The sequence below is a fragment of the Dromiciops gliroides genome, chromosome 2 (assembly GCF_019393635.1).
Source record: "Dromiciops gliroides isolate mDroGli1 chromosome 2, mDroGli1.pri, whole genome shotgun sequence".
Lineage (NCBI taxonomy): Eukaryota > Metazoa > Chordata > Mammalia > Microbiotheria > Microbiotheriidae > Dromiciops > Dromiciops gliroides.
Window position 1 is genome coordinate 502,989,813 of NC_057862.1, and position 15,397 is coordinate 503,005,209.

Sequence of the window (15,397 nt, forward strand, 5' to 3'; positions counted from 1 at the left end):
GTAGGGTGAGTTTTCTATAGGTTCACAAGGATCATGGTGTCTGGTATGAGAGGATGCAAGCCACAGCACTGCTCAACTGATCCTGTTCTGATCCTTTATATTTTTGTGAATAAAGAAAATGGGGTCTAATGAAAAAATAGGGTTTAATAGATTTACTTTAAGAAAATGCATCCAAGACAACCAGCTATTTCACAAATCTGGAAGCATTTTACGTGTTCATCTGGGTATATTTTCTTAAAGATAAACTCTTAAAAAAACCCAGCTTCATATATTAAAAAATAATATTAGAAAATTTACTCCATGTCATCATCATAACTGTAATAACTAATATTTGCACAGAACACCTTAAGGTTTGAAAAACCTCTTTATTCAATCACTATGTTGGTCCATTCATAATTTCAGTTAGGGTTGAGTTAGATGACCTCTGAGACACCTTCTAATTCTGAGATTCTGTGGTCCCTAATAAGTCTTCAGGCTGAGTGAGTGAGTGAGTAGATGGTGAACAACAGTAAATTAAGCCTATCAATAAAGTAAAGAGAGAGAAGCTTGAAATAACAATATTTCAGAGATGGAAGGAGAGAGCTCAGCAGTGACCTAGTCCAATCTATTCCTGAAAGGGAGTTCCCATTATAACAAACCCAAAAAGGCAACATCTAACCTCTGCTCACAAACATCCAGTTAAAGGAAACCCATTGCCTTCTGAGGCTGCCTGTTCCACTTTTGCATAGTTGTGATTGTGAGGAAGTTTTTCCTTAGAGCCCAAAGCTTAAAGCCTAAGTTTGCTGCTTTGTAACATCCACTTCTTGTTCCTAGTTCTTTCCTCTGGGGCTAGAGAACAGTTATAATCCCTATTCTACAATACAATCCTTCATATATGTGAAAACCACCATGCTGAGTATTTTCTTCTCTAAGTTGAACATTCCCAATTCCTTTCAAAAATCTTCATATGAAATGGAATCAAGGCCTTTCACTAGGTTGGCTGACTTCCTCTAGAAAATCTTTATCTTATCAATGTCCTTCCTTATCTGTGACACTAAAAATTGATCACAATTCTCCACATATGGTCTAGCTAGGGCAGGAAATTGTTGTTCAGTCATTTTCAGTTATTCCTGACTCTTTGTGGCCACACTTGGGGTTTTCTTGGCAAAGATACTGGAGTGGTTTGCCATTTCCTGCTCCAGCTCATTTTACAGATAAGGAAACTGAGGCAATCAGGGTTAAATGACTTGCCCAGAGTCACACAGCTAGTAAATGTCTGAGAGCCAGATTTGAACTCAGGAAGATGAAGCATTTTATCCACTGTATCACCTAACTGCCCTTTCAAAAGGAGATTAAGAGGTACGTTATCAAGTCCTTTGACATTATCTAGGTAAGGACAGCTGGGTGGTGGAAGCCTCAGTTCCTCATCTGTAAAATGAGCTACAGAAGGAAATGGCAAAGCCACTCTAGTATCTTCGCTCAGAAAACTCCAAATGGGGCCACAAAGAGTCAGACACAACTGAAACGACTGAACAAGGTAACATATATCAAGCATTACCTAACTTTCCAAGCCTGTCAAAGTAGTCCAGCATGACCTACTCTTAATTAAAGCTATGCTGGTTCTTTGTAATCACAGTTGCCTTTTCTAAATGTTCACTGACCACATTGTTAATGATCCAACCTTGAGTTTTCCCAGGAATTAAAACCACGATCATTAAGCCATATTTTGTAGATGCTATTCTCTTCCCTTTCCTAAACAATATTGTATTTTGCTCTTTTCTATTCCCATGGTAACTCTCCCTTTATCTATGGTCATTCAAATAGCATTGACAATCACTCAACTATCATAACCACCAATTCTTTCAGAATCTGGTTCAGGTGACTTGACTTCATCAAACACAGCTAGGTATCCACATCTTGGATATCAAGTCTCTTAACTATTTTGCTCTTTCATTTCTAATGTGAGGATCAGTGTTCTTGGCAGAGAAAACAGAAACAAAGTTAAGATCTGAGCAGCTTTACCTTCCCTGTGGTCTGTCAGCACCACACCATCCATCACAAATAACATCACCCATTCTGTGATCTTCCAGTCTTGCTTAGAAATAAGCAAAGAAAAACACAATCTTGTGGTCTCTAGCTTTCCTTCACCAACTTCCACTCATTCTGAGCTTTAGCACTCCTGACACTATTTTTCAGGACTTTTCCTCACTATTATATCATCCTATCTAGTCTGCCCATGTTCCCATCTTCTATGAATATGTATGTGGTTTTTAGAATCAAATTTGATTGGTGAATTCTCTGTGAAAATATATCAGTCTCATCAGACATGTTCCATTTTTTTCCTTCTGCATCAGAATTATTTCCCTTTGTAGTATGCCTTAAACTTTTCATTCTTGAGGGTTTCCCATCCCTCCTAGGTTACTTTCTCTGTAACATTTTAGTCCATGGGATCCTAGATATTCTTTCTCTAAACAATTTGAAATCTGCTCTCCCAGAGCATATTAAACCATGTCCAGTTTCCCTCTCCTTTTCTATTACAAACTCTTGAAGGGAGTGGTCACTTCTTCCTTTTAACATACAGGATCCCCATCATTTCCCTCTCACAGTCAATTCTTCCTTGCTTGAATGAATCATATTCAGAATAGAAGTTTCCGTTGTTGATTCCTCTACATGTTGAAGAGTGAAATTAACATTTATGTCAGTCAATAATCTATTATCAGTTCTCATTTGGAAGAGAGCCTTAACATGTCTGGATAGAGTCCCCCATAGATACTATAGCATGCCTCAGTCGCAGGTTTTTGATGTTTCCTAAACTTCTCAACTATTTCTTCTTTCTGTAATTCTATTAATCTTCTACTCAAGTATTCTCTACACTTTTTCTCCCTCTAATTCTTGTATTTTCTCACATTAGTATATCTTCTTATTATATAAGGCTATTCCACTCCACCTCTTTGACCTGCCCTGTTTCCTTTGATTAAAGTATAACTATCTAAAGCAAAATTTTAGTCATGGATCAGTGTCTCAGTACCCTGTCTCAATGGTAATATTTGTAAAGCACTTAGCATAATGTTTGGCACATAGAAGGCACTTAATAAATACTTATTCCCTCCCTTTCCCCCATTACTGAGGTCATATTTTACTCTGGGTTAGAGCCTTTACTTCCTCTTGCCCATTGTCTTGATTTTGGATAAAGAGGCATCAAGGTTTTTAAGGAAGTGTGTGTGTGTGTGTGTGTGTGTGTGTATGTGTGTGTGTGTTAAAACTGCAGTTTTCTATGCACTTTATAGATAGGATAGAAAGAAATAGTAGAAGAGAAAGATCAAAAGCATAAGAGAGAGAATAAATGATGGAACAAAAATTAGAAATGAGAAGGGCTGAGACTGGGAACACAAGTTTAACAGAGGCAAAAAATAGACCTAGAACTCAGAAATATTAGAAGCCATCTAGTCCAACCTCTGTATCTTACAAGAAAAGAACCTGAGAGGTGGTGCAGTGGATAAAGCACCAGCCCTAGAGTCAGGAGGACCTGAGTTCAAATCTGGTCTCAGACACTTGACACTAACTGTGTGACCCTGGGCAAGTCACTTAACCCTCATTGCCCCCCCCCCCAAAAAAAGAAAAGAAACAGGACCAGGAAGGTAAAGTGACTGACCCATGGTGACACAGGCATTACATGCCGAAAGCAGAATTGCAACTCATATCCTCAAACTAACAGGTCAGTGCTCCTCCCATTGTACCACACTTCCTTTATGGGCATAAAGAAAAATAAGTATTCTGAAAAAATTTGCAATAGTAAGAAGAGAAATTAGAGTAGTTCATTTTGAGTGATCTATATTTTCTTTTTTATTTTATTAATGCCTTTTGCCTTTTATCACATTCATTGTTAAATACATCTCTACCCCATAAGCCTTCCATTGTACCAAAGATAAAACCAATTAATGCATAAACCATGATTGAGAGCATAGGCAGCATTACTCACCCATATTCCTCCACCTCTCCAGTGTAAGGAGAAATGTACATTGTTGTTTTTTTTCATCTTCTCTGGAGCCAAGCTTGGTTGTTAATTATTTCATAGAATAGGATAAAATTTTACTTTATTGATTTTTTTCCCATTTGCATTTCTGTAATCATTTTTATATTGCTTCCTGGGTGTTGTTTGCTTCACTTTACAACAATTCATAGAAGTATTCCATGTTTCCCCAAATTCCTTATATTTGTCATTTCTTATGACACAATAATATTCCATTATTATATGCCCCATACTTTGTTTGGCTATTCCCCAGTGGGATAACCACTTTGTTTACACATCTTTGCTATCACAAAAGTGTTTATATGAATATTTTGGCTTATATGGTACCTTTATTTCTGTCTTTGACCTCTTTCCAATTAAATGCCTTGCAGCGGGCTCTCTGGTTCAAGGAATATAAACATTTCAGTTCTTTTTCCAATAATTCTAAATGCTTTTTTTAGATTGGTTGGGCCAATTCATTTGCTGTTTTATTAAGTAGTGTCACTACAAATATATCCTGATGATTTGGTTGAAGAATCAACACACCAAAAAGTATGAGTGGAATAAAACTTTGATTATAAGCAATTGTATTTTGCATTCACCTCGAGGAAATGTTTAATCCCAAACTGTCACAGTCTACAACTATTTCTTTACCCATTAGCACTGTCAGACTCTATGTGTTCAGGAATGGATATCTGTGTTATTATTAGCCTCAGAAAACATAAAGAGGGAGGCAAATCACCTAAAAGAAAATAAAATTGTTGAGTTTATTCCAGAGTAAACACAAAGGATTTCTGGACTATGAAGACCATTCCTGATGCATAGTAGGTAATCATTAGGTAATTGGTTGTTGACTGACTGACTGACTGTTCCCCTCCATTAGCCCAGATAATTAAGAGCTGACTTTGTACCAAATGTATTTCTGAAATAGTTAAATACAGGTAGGTTCAGAAAATGTATTAGCCTGTAAGGATTAAGAGCCAAGCATGTCATTTCGACCAGCCATTCACATATTAACTGCTGTCAGTCACAATCCCTCAGATGGCAGGATTCAAGCTTTTGCGAGTTGAAGATGAGCCAAGCTGGTAGAATGGCCTGAATTTGCCATTTTTATGATATTTTTTCTTTTGTATAACTAGCCTTCATTATATCAATCTAATTTTTCCAGGCATTATTCCTTTGGTGCCATACTGAAAAATATGGTCAGTGGCTACTACTTGTATGACAAATACCTGTTTCTCTCGCATTACCATCTTTTCTTATTTACATTATTTTGAGGCTTAATTGAAAAGCATTGGTTAATATCTATTTTTTTTATTTCCTTTGAGAAGGATACTCCTCCATGTGTATACTCCTCCATGAGGGAAAGTGGGGACTACAATCTATACCTGGTTAAAAATTGCAGCAGTGGGGAAATGAAGGAAGAAGAACACTTGGATTTTATTTTGGTGGTAGAAAACATAATGTGGCAGAATCAAAGGTGATTCCAAAGTTTGGAGTCTAGAGAATTGAAAGATTTGACCATGAAGAATAAGGTTAGGAAGAAGGTTAGAACATTAATGCAATGCATAAGTGGACACTTGAGTGCATCCTTTTCAGGACTGCTTCAATCAGTGCAAATTACAAACCATCCACACTCTCTCTTCCTGAGGAGTTCTTGTTCATGTCATTCCATAAATCTTCCACAGTGGATCTAGCCAACATGCTAAAGGACTCCTTTTAGTTATTTTACAAGAGGCAAGTATGAGTGTTTTACTTACCAGTCTATCTGCAATCCCTTTCTCTTGCTATGTGATTAGTTCGCCACCTTGTTGGATTCTATATTTCTAGAATGACAGTCCTAAGACAGGACCTGCAATACACCACAAATGAAGAAAACTGTATTATCCAAACTATGGATTTTTTCAGGTTCAGCAAACAGAAACATCAAAAAAATTATTTAGTCTTTGTTGTTTTTTTCTTTGGGTGGAGAGGAGTGGGCTATTCTCATCACATGACTAACCTAAGTATTTTTCTTCTCTTATATATTTGGGAGGAGGAGGACCAGGAAAGTTATTGTAATATTGGAATGTAATAAATGAGATACCTCATCTAGGAATAAGGAGTTGGTGACCTTGCTGTACTCTGCCTTGTTCCAACCATACCTAGAACATTGTGATCAGTTCTAAGAACTATATTTGAGGAAGCGCAATAGCAACTGGAGAATGTTTAGAGAAGGGAAATAAAAATAGTGAGGCACTTTGAATTCATATCATATCAGGTCTGATGTAGGAACTAGGAATTCTTGGCCTGGAAAAAAAGAAAACTTGGGGGGTTGAGGGAGGTTATGACAGCTGTCTTCAAGTATCTGAAAAGCTATGATGTGGAATAGGGCTCAGACTTGTTCTACTTGGTTCCAAATAGCAAAGTTGGGAGCAAGTTTGGAATATCCACTGAGGTCTCATCCAACTCTGAGATCTGTGAAGGAAACATGAAAGGGAAAAATTCAAAATTATTTTACTTTATCCATTAACTCAACTTTCCAATGCTTCAATGTATGTGTTTTGAGTGATCATGAATCCCATCTTTCAGATCCTTCTTCCTGTAGATTCTTTATAGGCACCGTAATTTGGGGCTTAAAAACCTCCACCAACTTTACTTCAGAGAAGAATTCAGAAAGCAGAGAGACAAGAGATGCTGCATGGACGTGGCACAAGCTGCTTAACATAAGGGGTACCCCAAACCCACAGCCCACGCATCCAAAACTAAAGTGCATGAATTGAGAGGAGAATATAACTTTTAGAATTTCAGAAATGTTTAAATTGCAATCTACTTCTGCTACTACATCTCTAAACTCTAGGTAAATGTTACAAGCTTATTTCTGAGATTAGTTCTTTCACTTTCTAAATAACTACACTGGCCACCTTTATTTCTTCTCACTGCTCTTGGAGGATACGTCCACCCTTCTAAGAGAAAGGTGAAGACTGATGAGGATGATCTAGAAAAATGCCATTTCTACATTTGATTGCCCTGTGAATTCTAAGTAATTGAGCTTAATTTACTCATATTTAGAAGGATCGTAAATTGAGGTGCATAAGATAAATAAGTTGGAGACTCAATGCATTGGGTTATCAGGATCACTATAAGATTTTCTGATTTTGCTTTGTTTGTTTGTTTTCCTGGTGAAAAAAATCTTATTCCCAAACAGAGGTGATTCATTTGTGTGTTGAGAGACTGCTCATTCCATCATTTTACAGTTCTCAGGATGAAGAGCAAAAAAAGCATTAAAGGGAATACAGGAAGCAACATAAACTAGCTCTTAGCTAACTGGGAGTGTTAATGCCAACAATCCTGATTTCACAAACATGCCAATAAACAAAACTTGTTCTGTACTTCAGTTAAGAGGAAAAAAAAAAGCAGAGTTCACACCTGAATCTGGCACATGATTTGACTGAGCCAAACTCTAAAAACTTAATATTTAAATATAATAGAATCCATTTTTCTTTCCCCATATTATTAAAATAATTTTCAGGGGGAAAAGATCAATATATAGTCATTGGGGATTATGAATCCTTTTTAAAGTTCAGACTTGTGGTTTAATAAGGGTAGGTAACTCACATGATCAAAACTTCCTCTACCAGCAATCTAGAAGTGGCTTACAGACCTAGAAAGGATTAGGATACTGAGAGGTTAAGTGACTTACCTATGGTCACATAGCTAGTATAGTCAGAGGCAGGACTTGAAATGAGATTATCCTGGCTCTAAAGATGGCTTTCAAATCAATAAGCTATGCTGCTTTGGCCCCTAAACATAGTTGATACTGAATAAATATTTTGTTTATTGAATTGAACTTTGTAATGTTTAGTGATTACAATGATTTCAAGGACGTTGTTTTATGATAAATTTTTTCAGATAAAATAGTAGGATTTTGTTTGATATCTAGGATCTAGATTTTTAAAAAATCAATTTCCCAGATAATTTTGAGGAAGGGAGTAAGTCTGTGGACCAGCAGGAACTCTCATGCAATAATTCTATCTTCTCACAAAAATTTTCTTGAGATGAAGATCATGAAGAAAATACAACTGCGTATCAGACCACAAATAACAACCTATTATGTTAGTGGAATTTGGATCCACTCTGAAACGATATAGTTCAACATAGGTATTTGTTTCCTGAACATCCACTTCCTTACCTGTCCCCTTCCCACCTGACTTTGTAATGCTTGTGGGATGCCTATGAAACCTTGTTTATATCCGAAAATTTCTCTTCAAAGCTTCCTTTGCTTCACTGTGTGTCACAAAAAATCATGTCTTAGTAGTATCAAATTTGTGATGAATACATAGGTCTGGTAGCCTTTGAATTCAGCCTAATACTTCTGTGGTAGCAAACAGGAATGATAGGGTACATCTCTGGGTAGTTCCTTAAGAACTTGTCTTTCCCTCAGTGATGTAGAAGCATCGCCATGGAAACAAGCCACTGGAAAACAGTTATACTTTACACCCATTTCTGAGCTGGCAATGAACAAAGCCCTTGGCTTTGAAATAGGCTCTTAGAAAGTTTAGTAATATGATTAATTATTATAAATCTAATTAAGTTGCAAATAAATCAAGGAAAAAGAAAAGTTATTCTTGAAATTTAAGAAAAAGTAAAATTTTATATCTAAAATATTTGTAGTAGTGCTGGTTTATTATAAGATTAATTAAGGAAATTATTGGTACATAGCAAAAATTTAAAATGGCCTTGTGTTCATTAATCTTTTTTCTTAATGTCAGCGATTTAAACCTAACCGCAAATGTAAAGGACCTAGAATTGTGATAAACAGTGTTTGACTCATAGTTTCTTTTCTGACCATCCTAATATAACTACAATTCAACTTCTAGCTTTTTTCCTTTTCCTTTCCTTTTTTCTTTTTTAATTTTTTTGCAGAAGACCATCAAATGAATTGTCACAATACTCGAATAATGCAAGACACAGAAAAAGACGATAACAATAATGACGAGTATGATAATTACGATGAACTGGTGGCCAAGTCATTGTTAAATCTGGGCAAAATTGCTGAGGATGCAGCATACCGAGCCAGGACTGAATCAGAAATGAACAGCAATACGTCCAATAGTCTGGAAGACGATAGTGACAAAAATGAAAACATGGGTCGAAAAACTGAGCTGAGTTTAGACTTAGACAGTGATGTTGTTAGGGAAACTGTGGACTCCCTTAAATTACTAGCACAAGGACATGGTGTAGTGCTTTCAGAGAACATTAATGACAGAAATTATGCAGACAATATATCACAGCAAGATAACAGAAACATGAACTTTGTAATGCTAGGGAAGCCTATGAACAATGGACTTATGGAAAAAATGGTAGAGGAAAGTGATGAGGAGGTGTGTCTCAGCAGTTTGGAGTGCTTGAGAAACCAATGTTTTGATCTTGCTAGGAAACTCAGTGAGACAAACCCACAGGAAAGAAATCAACAGCAAAACATGAACATCCGTCAACATGTCAGGCAAGAAGATGACTTCCCAGGAAGAACACCGGATAGGAATTACTCTGACATGATGAACTTAATGAGGCTTGAAGAACAGTTAAGTCCCAGATCTAGAACTTTTGCTAGCTGTGCAAAGGAGGATGGGTGTCATGAAAGAGATGATGATACCACCTCTGTTAATTCAGACAGGTCTGAAGAAGTATTTGATATGACCAAGGGAAATTTAACCCTTCTTGAGAAAGCTATTGCTTTGGAAACTGAAAGAGCAAAAGCCATGAGGGAAAAAATGGCAATGGAAGCTGGCAGAAGGGATAATATGAGGTCATTTGAAGAACAGCCTCCAAGACAACTTCCTGGGGAGGAGAGAAAGCCTAAAACCAGTGACAGCCATGTCAAAAAGCCATACTATGGTAAAGGTAAAATTTTATCTAACGTATGTTGTCTCATGATGACGTGAGCAAAAATAAAATGCTTTCTTTGTAGTTTACTATGGACATGCATTAGAGTAAGTTATAGATTTAATATGTATTCCTTTGATATAGCTCTCAAATAGCTTGTGCTTGTGACTTAAAAGCAAGTAAAATATTTTATGAGAAATATACACAATAGTTCAATGTCATATAAAAGTAAATGACTATTTTCCAGTGAAAATAGTAATTCTTTGAAATTTAGTGTTGAACTAAAGAGTATAAACTCAGTAGTGAAATAATGATAAAAAGGGACTGTTATAAAAAGAATCACATACTACATTTGATGGCAAAACTTTATGTAACAGTCAATCAGCTATGAAGTGCATATTTTACAGATTGGATTGGGTAGGTGGCATCATGATTTATAAAATTATCATCAATGACAGTTATTGATGAAGCTTCTCCCATCTAAAACGTTAAGTTCCCTGATAGAAATTGAACAGTATCAGAATGACCGATAACATAAGATAAGGGCAGTGACTGCACATTAATTATCTTAAGATAGTAAGGTAATGGAAGCCATTTGCTATGCAAGGCATAGTGTGGCCTGGGCTAAGATCAATAGCAATTTCTTTTCTATATTCATTCCACTTCACTGATTCTATTCCATTGTGGAAACTGTTAGGGTGCTTTTCTTAAGTATAATCCAATCCCACACACTAAAAATATGTGTAATGGGTTACTTTTTTATTGTGTTTTTTGTTTATTTAAATGAGGATATATGCATATGTATACAGGGATAGTTAATGTACATATATTTATGTATATGTGTGCTTTAATACTTTGCAATTATATAGGTATTCCATAGGTATGGTTTCAACTCGAACGATTAGCTTCATGTTTGCCATGAAAAGTGTTGTTTTTTCCTAACTTCAGGCAATTTTGAATGTAATTACTAATAGACTTACTTTGTCTCAGAAAAGCTAATTCAATCATCTGGATCAGAAAGACAGTTGTTGCATTATTTTGGATCACAAAGTACAAATTATTCAATATTTTCCCCAAGGGACATAGGTGTATATTCTCCTCTCAATGTATGCACATGATTCTGGTAATGCATGTCACCAAATGGTGATAAGTTGGGCATTCACAAGGCTGAGGCCCAAATCAGCCTCTTAAAACCTTTAGAAAACAGACATCTAAATAACCTACCAGTTGACTATAGAGGTCTTGAAATATTGGCTGCATAGATTCTGACAATTGTTTCAAGAAGGGTTCTTCAACATGCATTTATTATTCTTGGAAACTATTCTACTGTTCCAATATACAGGTGGTCATGAGTTGTTCGGTATACCATGGGTCTTAGCTTACTTTTTAAAATAAAATAAAAAATTCTTCCTTGTGGAAGAATCAATATTCAGATTTTACTGAGGAAGGGTAAAAGAATGAGCATTATATCACATTTTTCAAATATAATAAAACCATAATGCTACCACTATAAATAAATTATCCTGACACCATATATTAGAAGCATTTAATTAAGAATTACAGAACCTTTTTCAGTCACACAGGAAATAAACATGATTTGCAACTTACAGTAACTTATTTGTATATAATTGCCCAATTAGACAGGTGCATCACATAGGCATGTTTTAGTATTCTTGTTAATGAACACTATGGTAAGAATATAGGTTTTGATCAGTGTTATAGTAAGTACTCTGACACTAGAGAGCAGAACTAGGAGCCATGGGGAGAAGTTACAAAGACATTTTTAGTCTCTTCTTAAAGGAAATACTTCATAGTAATTAGAGCTCTCTAAAAAGGGAATGGGTTATTTTAGGAAGTAGAGGGTGCCCTCTCACTGAGGATCTTCAAGGGGAAGTTGGATGAACACTTCTTGGGGGCATTATAGGGGACATTTCTACAGAGGAGACTCCCTTTCAGTTCTACAATACTGTGGTTCTATCCAACAAATGGTCTGGTTTAATATTTTACAAATCCTATGTTGCTCCAGCTTCTTTGGTTTTCTGCTATTGTTGCTATTGTGGGCCCTTTAACAGCAGCGGCAGCTGAGTTGTACTTGGAGACATGGAATATAAATACCTTATCTCCCTGAACTAAGCAGGAGAGGGACAGGAAATGTGATTTCTTTTCTCCTCAGACTTGCTATACTGACTAGACATGGACCTTTAATATTATAGAGGAAGCCATGACTCCTCACCTCCCCTCAGCCTCTTCAAATCCTTTCTCTCTGATAGATTTTTAAAGTAAGTCTTTATCTAACCCTTTTCACTGTCTCCCAAGTTTCTTTTGAAGATGCCCACAAGCATATGTCATATCCTTCAAAGAAAAGAAACCAAGCCAAGCAGGGTGCCTAGAATTAGTTTCTCTATTAATTGGGGGTAGTCTAAAGAAATGTATGTTTTTGTTGTTCTCATTTGTTTGTTTTTCTTCTTTGTAAAGATATAACTATTATTTTATCATCACCATTTGACAGATTCCCACAATGATACAGACAGTAGATTTTTTAAGTCTATTTCTAACTACATGTTTGCTCTTTATTAAAGGCAAAACCTAGATCGTCATGGTATGTAATTAATGTTATACTTGTATTACCTATACTTTTTTAGATTTATTCAACGCAAATTTCCAAAACTATTAGAAGCTATCAGAATTAGAATAACAAAGTTCTGATAGCAGGATGAAAGGGGAAAAATAAAACTGATATTAGAAGATGAGCTAACCAAATCCAGCACATAGACTTTATAATATAAGAAAGAGTTTATTCAGAATGGACTTGAGGGAAAAAGATAGGTTAAGGGAGAGGCAGACATTGTTAATATATTGTGATGGTTAAAGCAAGGGGTGAACCCAGCCAGCATTCATGCATCGAGAGGAGACTATGCCCCTTTTGTCTTCCAATAAATGAAATGGTTATGGCCATGTGATTTTATTTCATGCATGGGCATACTTCCAGAACACTACAGAACTCTTTGGAAGAATATAGTTGGGTAAACATTAGCAAATTTCCTTAAAAAGACCAATTCATCCATTAATTCAGGGCCATTATCATCTCTCCTGATAATGTGTCCTTTAAAAATCTCATGACTTGCCTTTGTTATAGGATTTAGGAAAATCAGTAACATCTTCTGAATCTGTTACTGTGCCCTTAATACTTGTATCTTTGTATCAATTCAGTGTTTACAGTTATTCCATAGCACTTTCCTTTGATGAAAAAATATGTTTCTCTTATTAAGAGATGGGAACAGGGGAGAGAAGTTCAATAGAAATGCTTCAGTGGTATGCATAAGAGAGACATAAATGAAGCATTTGATTTTAAAATGCAGAATGCAAAAATTTCAAGTTTGTCATTGGATTATAAATCATAAATGAGGACAGCGAAGTACATGACAGTTGTGACAAAGTTTTACCAAACAGGTATCATTTGCAAAAATCCCAGCACCCACAAAGTAAATAAATTAAAAGATAAATGTATTTATTACACAATAGCTGAAAACCTACTTTCTTAGAATATAAAAAGGATCAATGGCTCCTGAGTTCTTTGGCAAATGGGATTTAGCACAAATAAATTAAGAGGAAAGAAGGCAAAAAATAGTCAACACATATCAGATTACATTGGGAGGAGATAGTAGAAGTAAAATAGTGTGAATCTTGAAGCACAATATACAAAAATAACCTAGCCTCAAAGAGCATAAAAAATTTTAATTGGATCTTCCCATAGACCACAATTTTAATAATCAAACTACGGGAAAATCTGACTTATTAGTGACCTTGGCAATTGGTTTTCAACAACTAGCAAGAAATCTGTAGCAAATGCTTTTCTTATGTCTGAGCTGCAACTTGGAAGCATTTAGAAAGAAGGATTTGATGTTGGGGAAATTTTCAATAGCAATTCCATTTCCTTTATGGAATTCAATATTAAGTTCTTGACCAAATGTCTGCTTAGGTCCTTCACTAGGCTAGTATTACAGAGAATCCAATGAGACTATAAAGAGCCATTACCCCCCCCACCTTAAAACTGTGAATACATGTACAGCATTACCAAATAATTCCTCCAGTTTCGCAGTAAAGACCAAGAAGTCAGAACAAGTGATTACTGCAGTGACTTCTGAAATGCTTTTGATTTCTCAAAGTATTTATCAGATGGGATTTCCACCTTTTTGTCACGTGCTTATAGTGCCTTCTGAAAGTACAATTCATTTTCAGTGAGAGGCTGAATTGGTATGCTAAGAAGCTGAATCTCTTAACCACAAGAGAATAAACTTCAACAATAGTAAATTTGCAGCTTTCAATACATTTGGCAGTAGCACTCAATGCAGGGGAAATCCTGCTAAAGTGTTTTGAATGACCTTACACTCCTTGGTTGATGCTTAAAAGGAAATTGGTCATTGACAATGCTATAAGGGTAGGGGGGAGGTGTTCTCGAAGAAGGTCATGCTCCCTCACTATTTCTGCAATGTTTCTTTAAGCAACACTGCTTAACATTATAAAACACAAAGGAAAAATGTGCTAAGCAATGTGTAGGTTTGGAATATTCTGCATTTCTTTGTACAGTAGAACCCCATTGTGATGTCATTCATTATTATTAACAGTTTCAGATATACAAGGGGTCAAATGTATCACTCAAAACAACCAGTCACACAGAGTCATGGCCTGATAACCCAATCCATGGTCTTGAACCAGGACACTGGTAGTGTTTCAATGTTATGTCTCATTGTCAGTTAACCACATTTCTCTTAAATCAGTAAAATGCGTTCATTTGACACTTGTTGTCGCTTTTAGATCCCTCAAGAACAGAAAAGAAAGAGAGCAAGTGTCCAACCCCAGGCTGTGATGGAACTGGCCACGTAACAGGGCTTTATCCTCATCATCGCAGTTTATCCGGATGTCCTCACAAAGATAGGGTTCCTCCAGAGAGTAAGTCCATGTTTCACGGATACCACGTGTGAATAAGAGCTCTTACAAATCTGTCTTTTGCCATCCCTCTTTTAATCTTTTCTTCATTCCCATCTCACTTCACAGTGCAACCTCGTTTATCTGGTTCCCTACCTATGTAGATCTCCAACTCATCCAGCCTATTTCGATTGTGCTGGTGGGCATTGTTTGATTCCCTCTAATGGAACATAGTATTCTCCACTATGGTGTTATCTGTCTCCTGGAAGACTTCTTAATGCATGAGCTCTTAAGTCTTGTCTCTTTGATGTGAGGTCCTCTCCAACTCCATATGCTTATAGGAGAAAGGCCCTGAGACATTTCTTTGGTTACTTGGATTTTTGTATATGGCCCTAGTCAGTGCTTATATATGAGGTTGTACTGTATTTTCATGTGTAATGTCTGTTCCATGTAATACTTATTCCATCATTTCTACCACAATACAAAATTAAGTCAAAAATTAATTAAAATTCATTTATTGAGTGTTTATTCTATGTCAGGCATTGTGCTAAGCACTGGGAATATAAATACAAAAATGAAGATTGTCCCTGTCCTCGAGGAGCTTATATTCTAATAAGG

General features: G+C 36.1%; 1 protein-coding gene across 8 annotated transcripts in view; it reads left to right on the plus strand.

Moving 5' to 3' along the window:
* Window positions 1–15,397, plus strand: part of MYT1L (myelin transcription factor 1 like) — a 730,598-nt gene that overhangs the window by 510,096 nt on the left and 205,105 nt on the right. For 5 of the 8 annotated variants that reach the window (XM_043981885.1, XM_043981887.1, XM_043981892.1 and 2 more), the window contains exons 1-3: window positions 6,805–6,827; window positions 8,894–9,871; window positions 14,669–14,803. In XM_043981885.1, the coding sequence (XP_043837820.1) occupies window positions 8,905–9,871; window positions 14,669–14,803 (1,102 nt within the window). In that variant the 5' untranslated portion in view covers window positions 6,805–6,827; window positions 8,894–8,904. Of the gene's footprint in view, window positions 1–6,804; window positions 6,828–8,893; window positions 9,872–14,668; window positions 14,804–15,397 lie in introns of those variants that run through there. The other 3 variants (XM_043981888.1, XM_043981891.1, XM_043981893.1) reach the window with 2 other exon arrangements.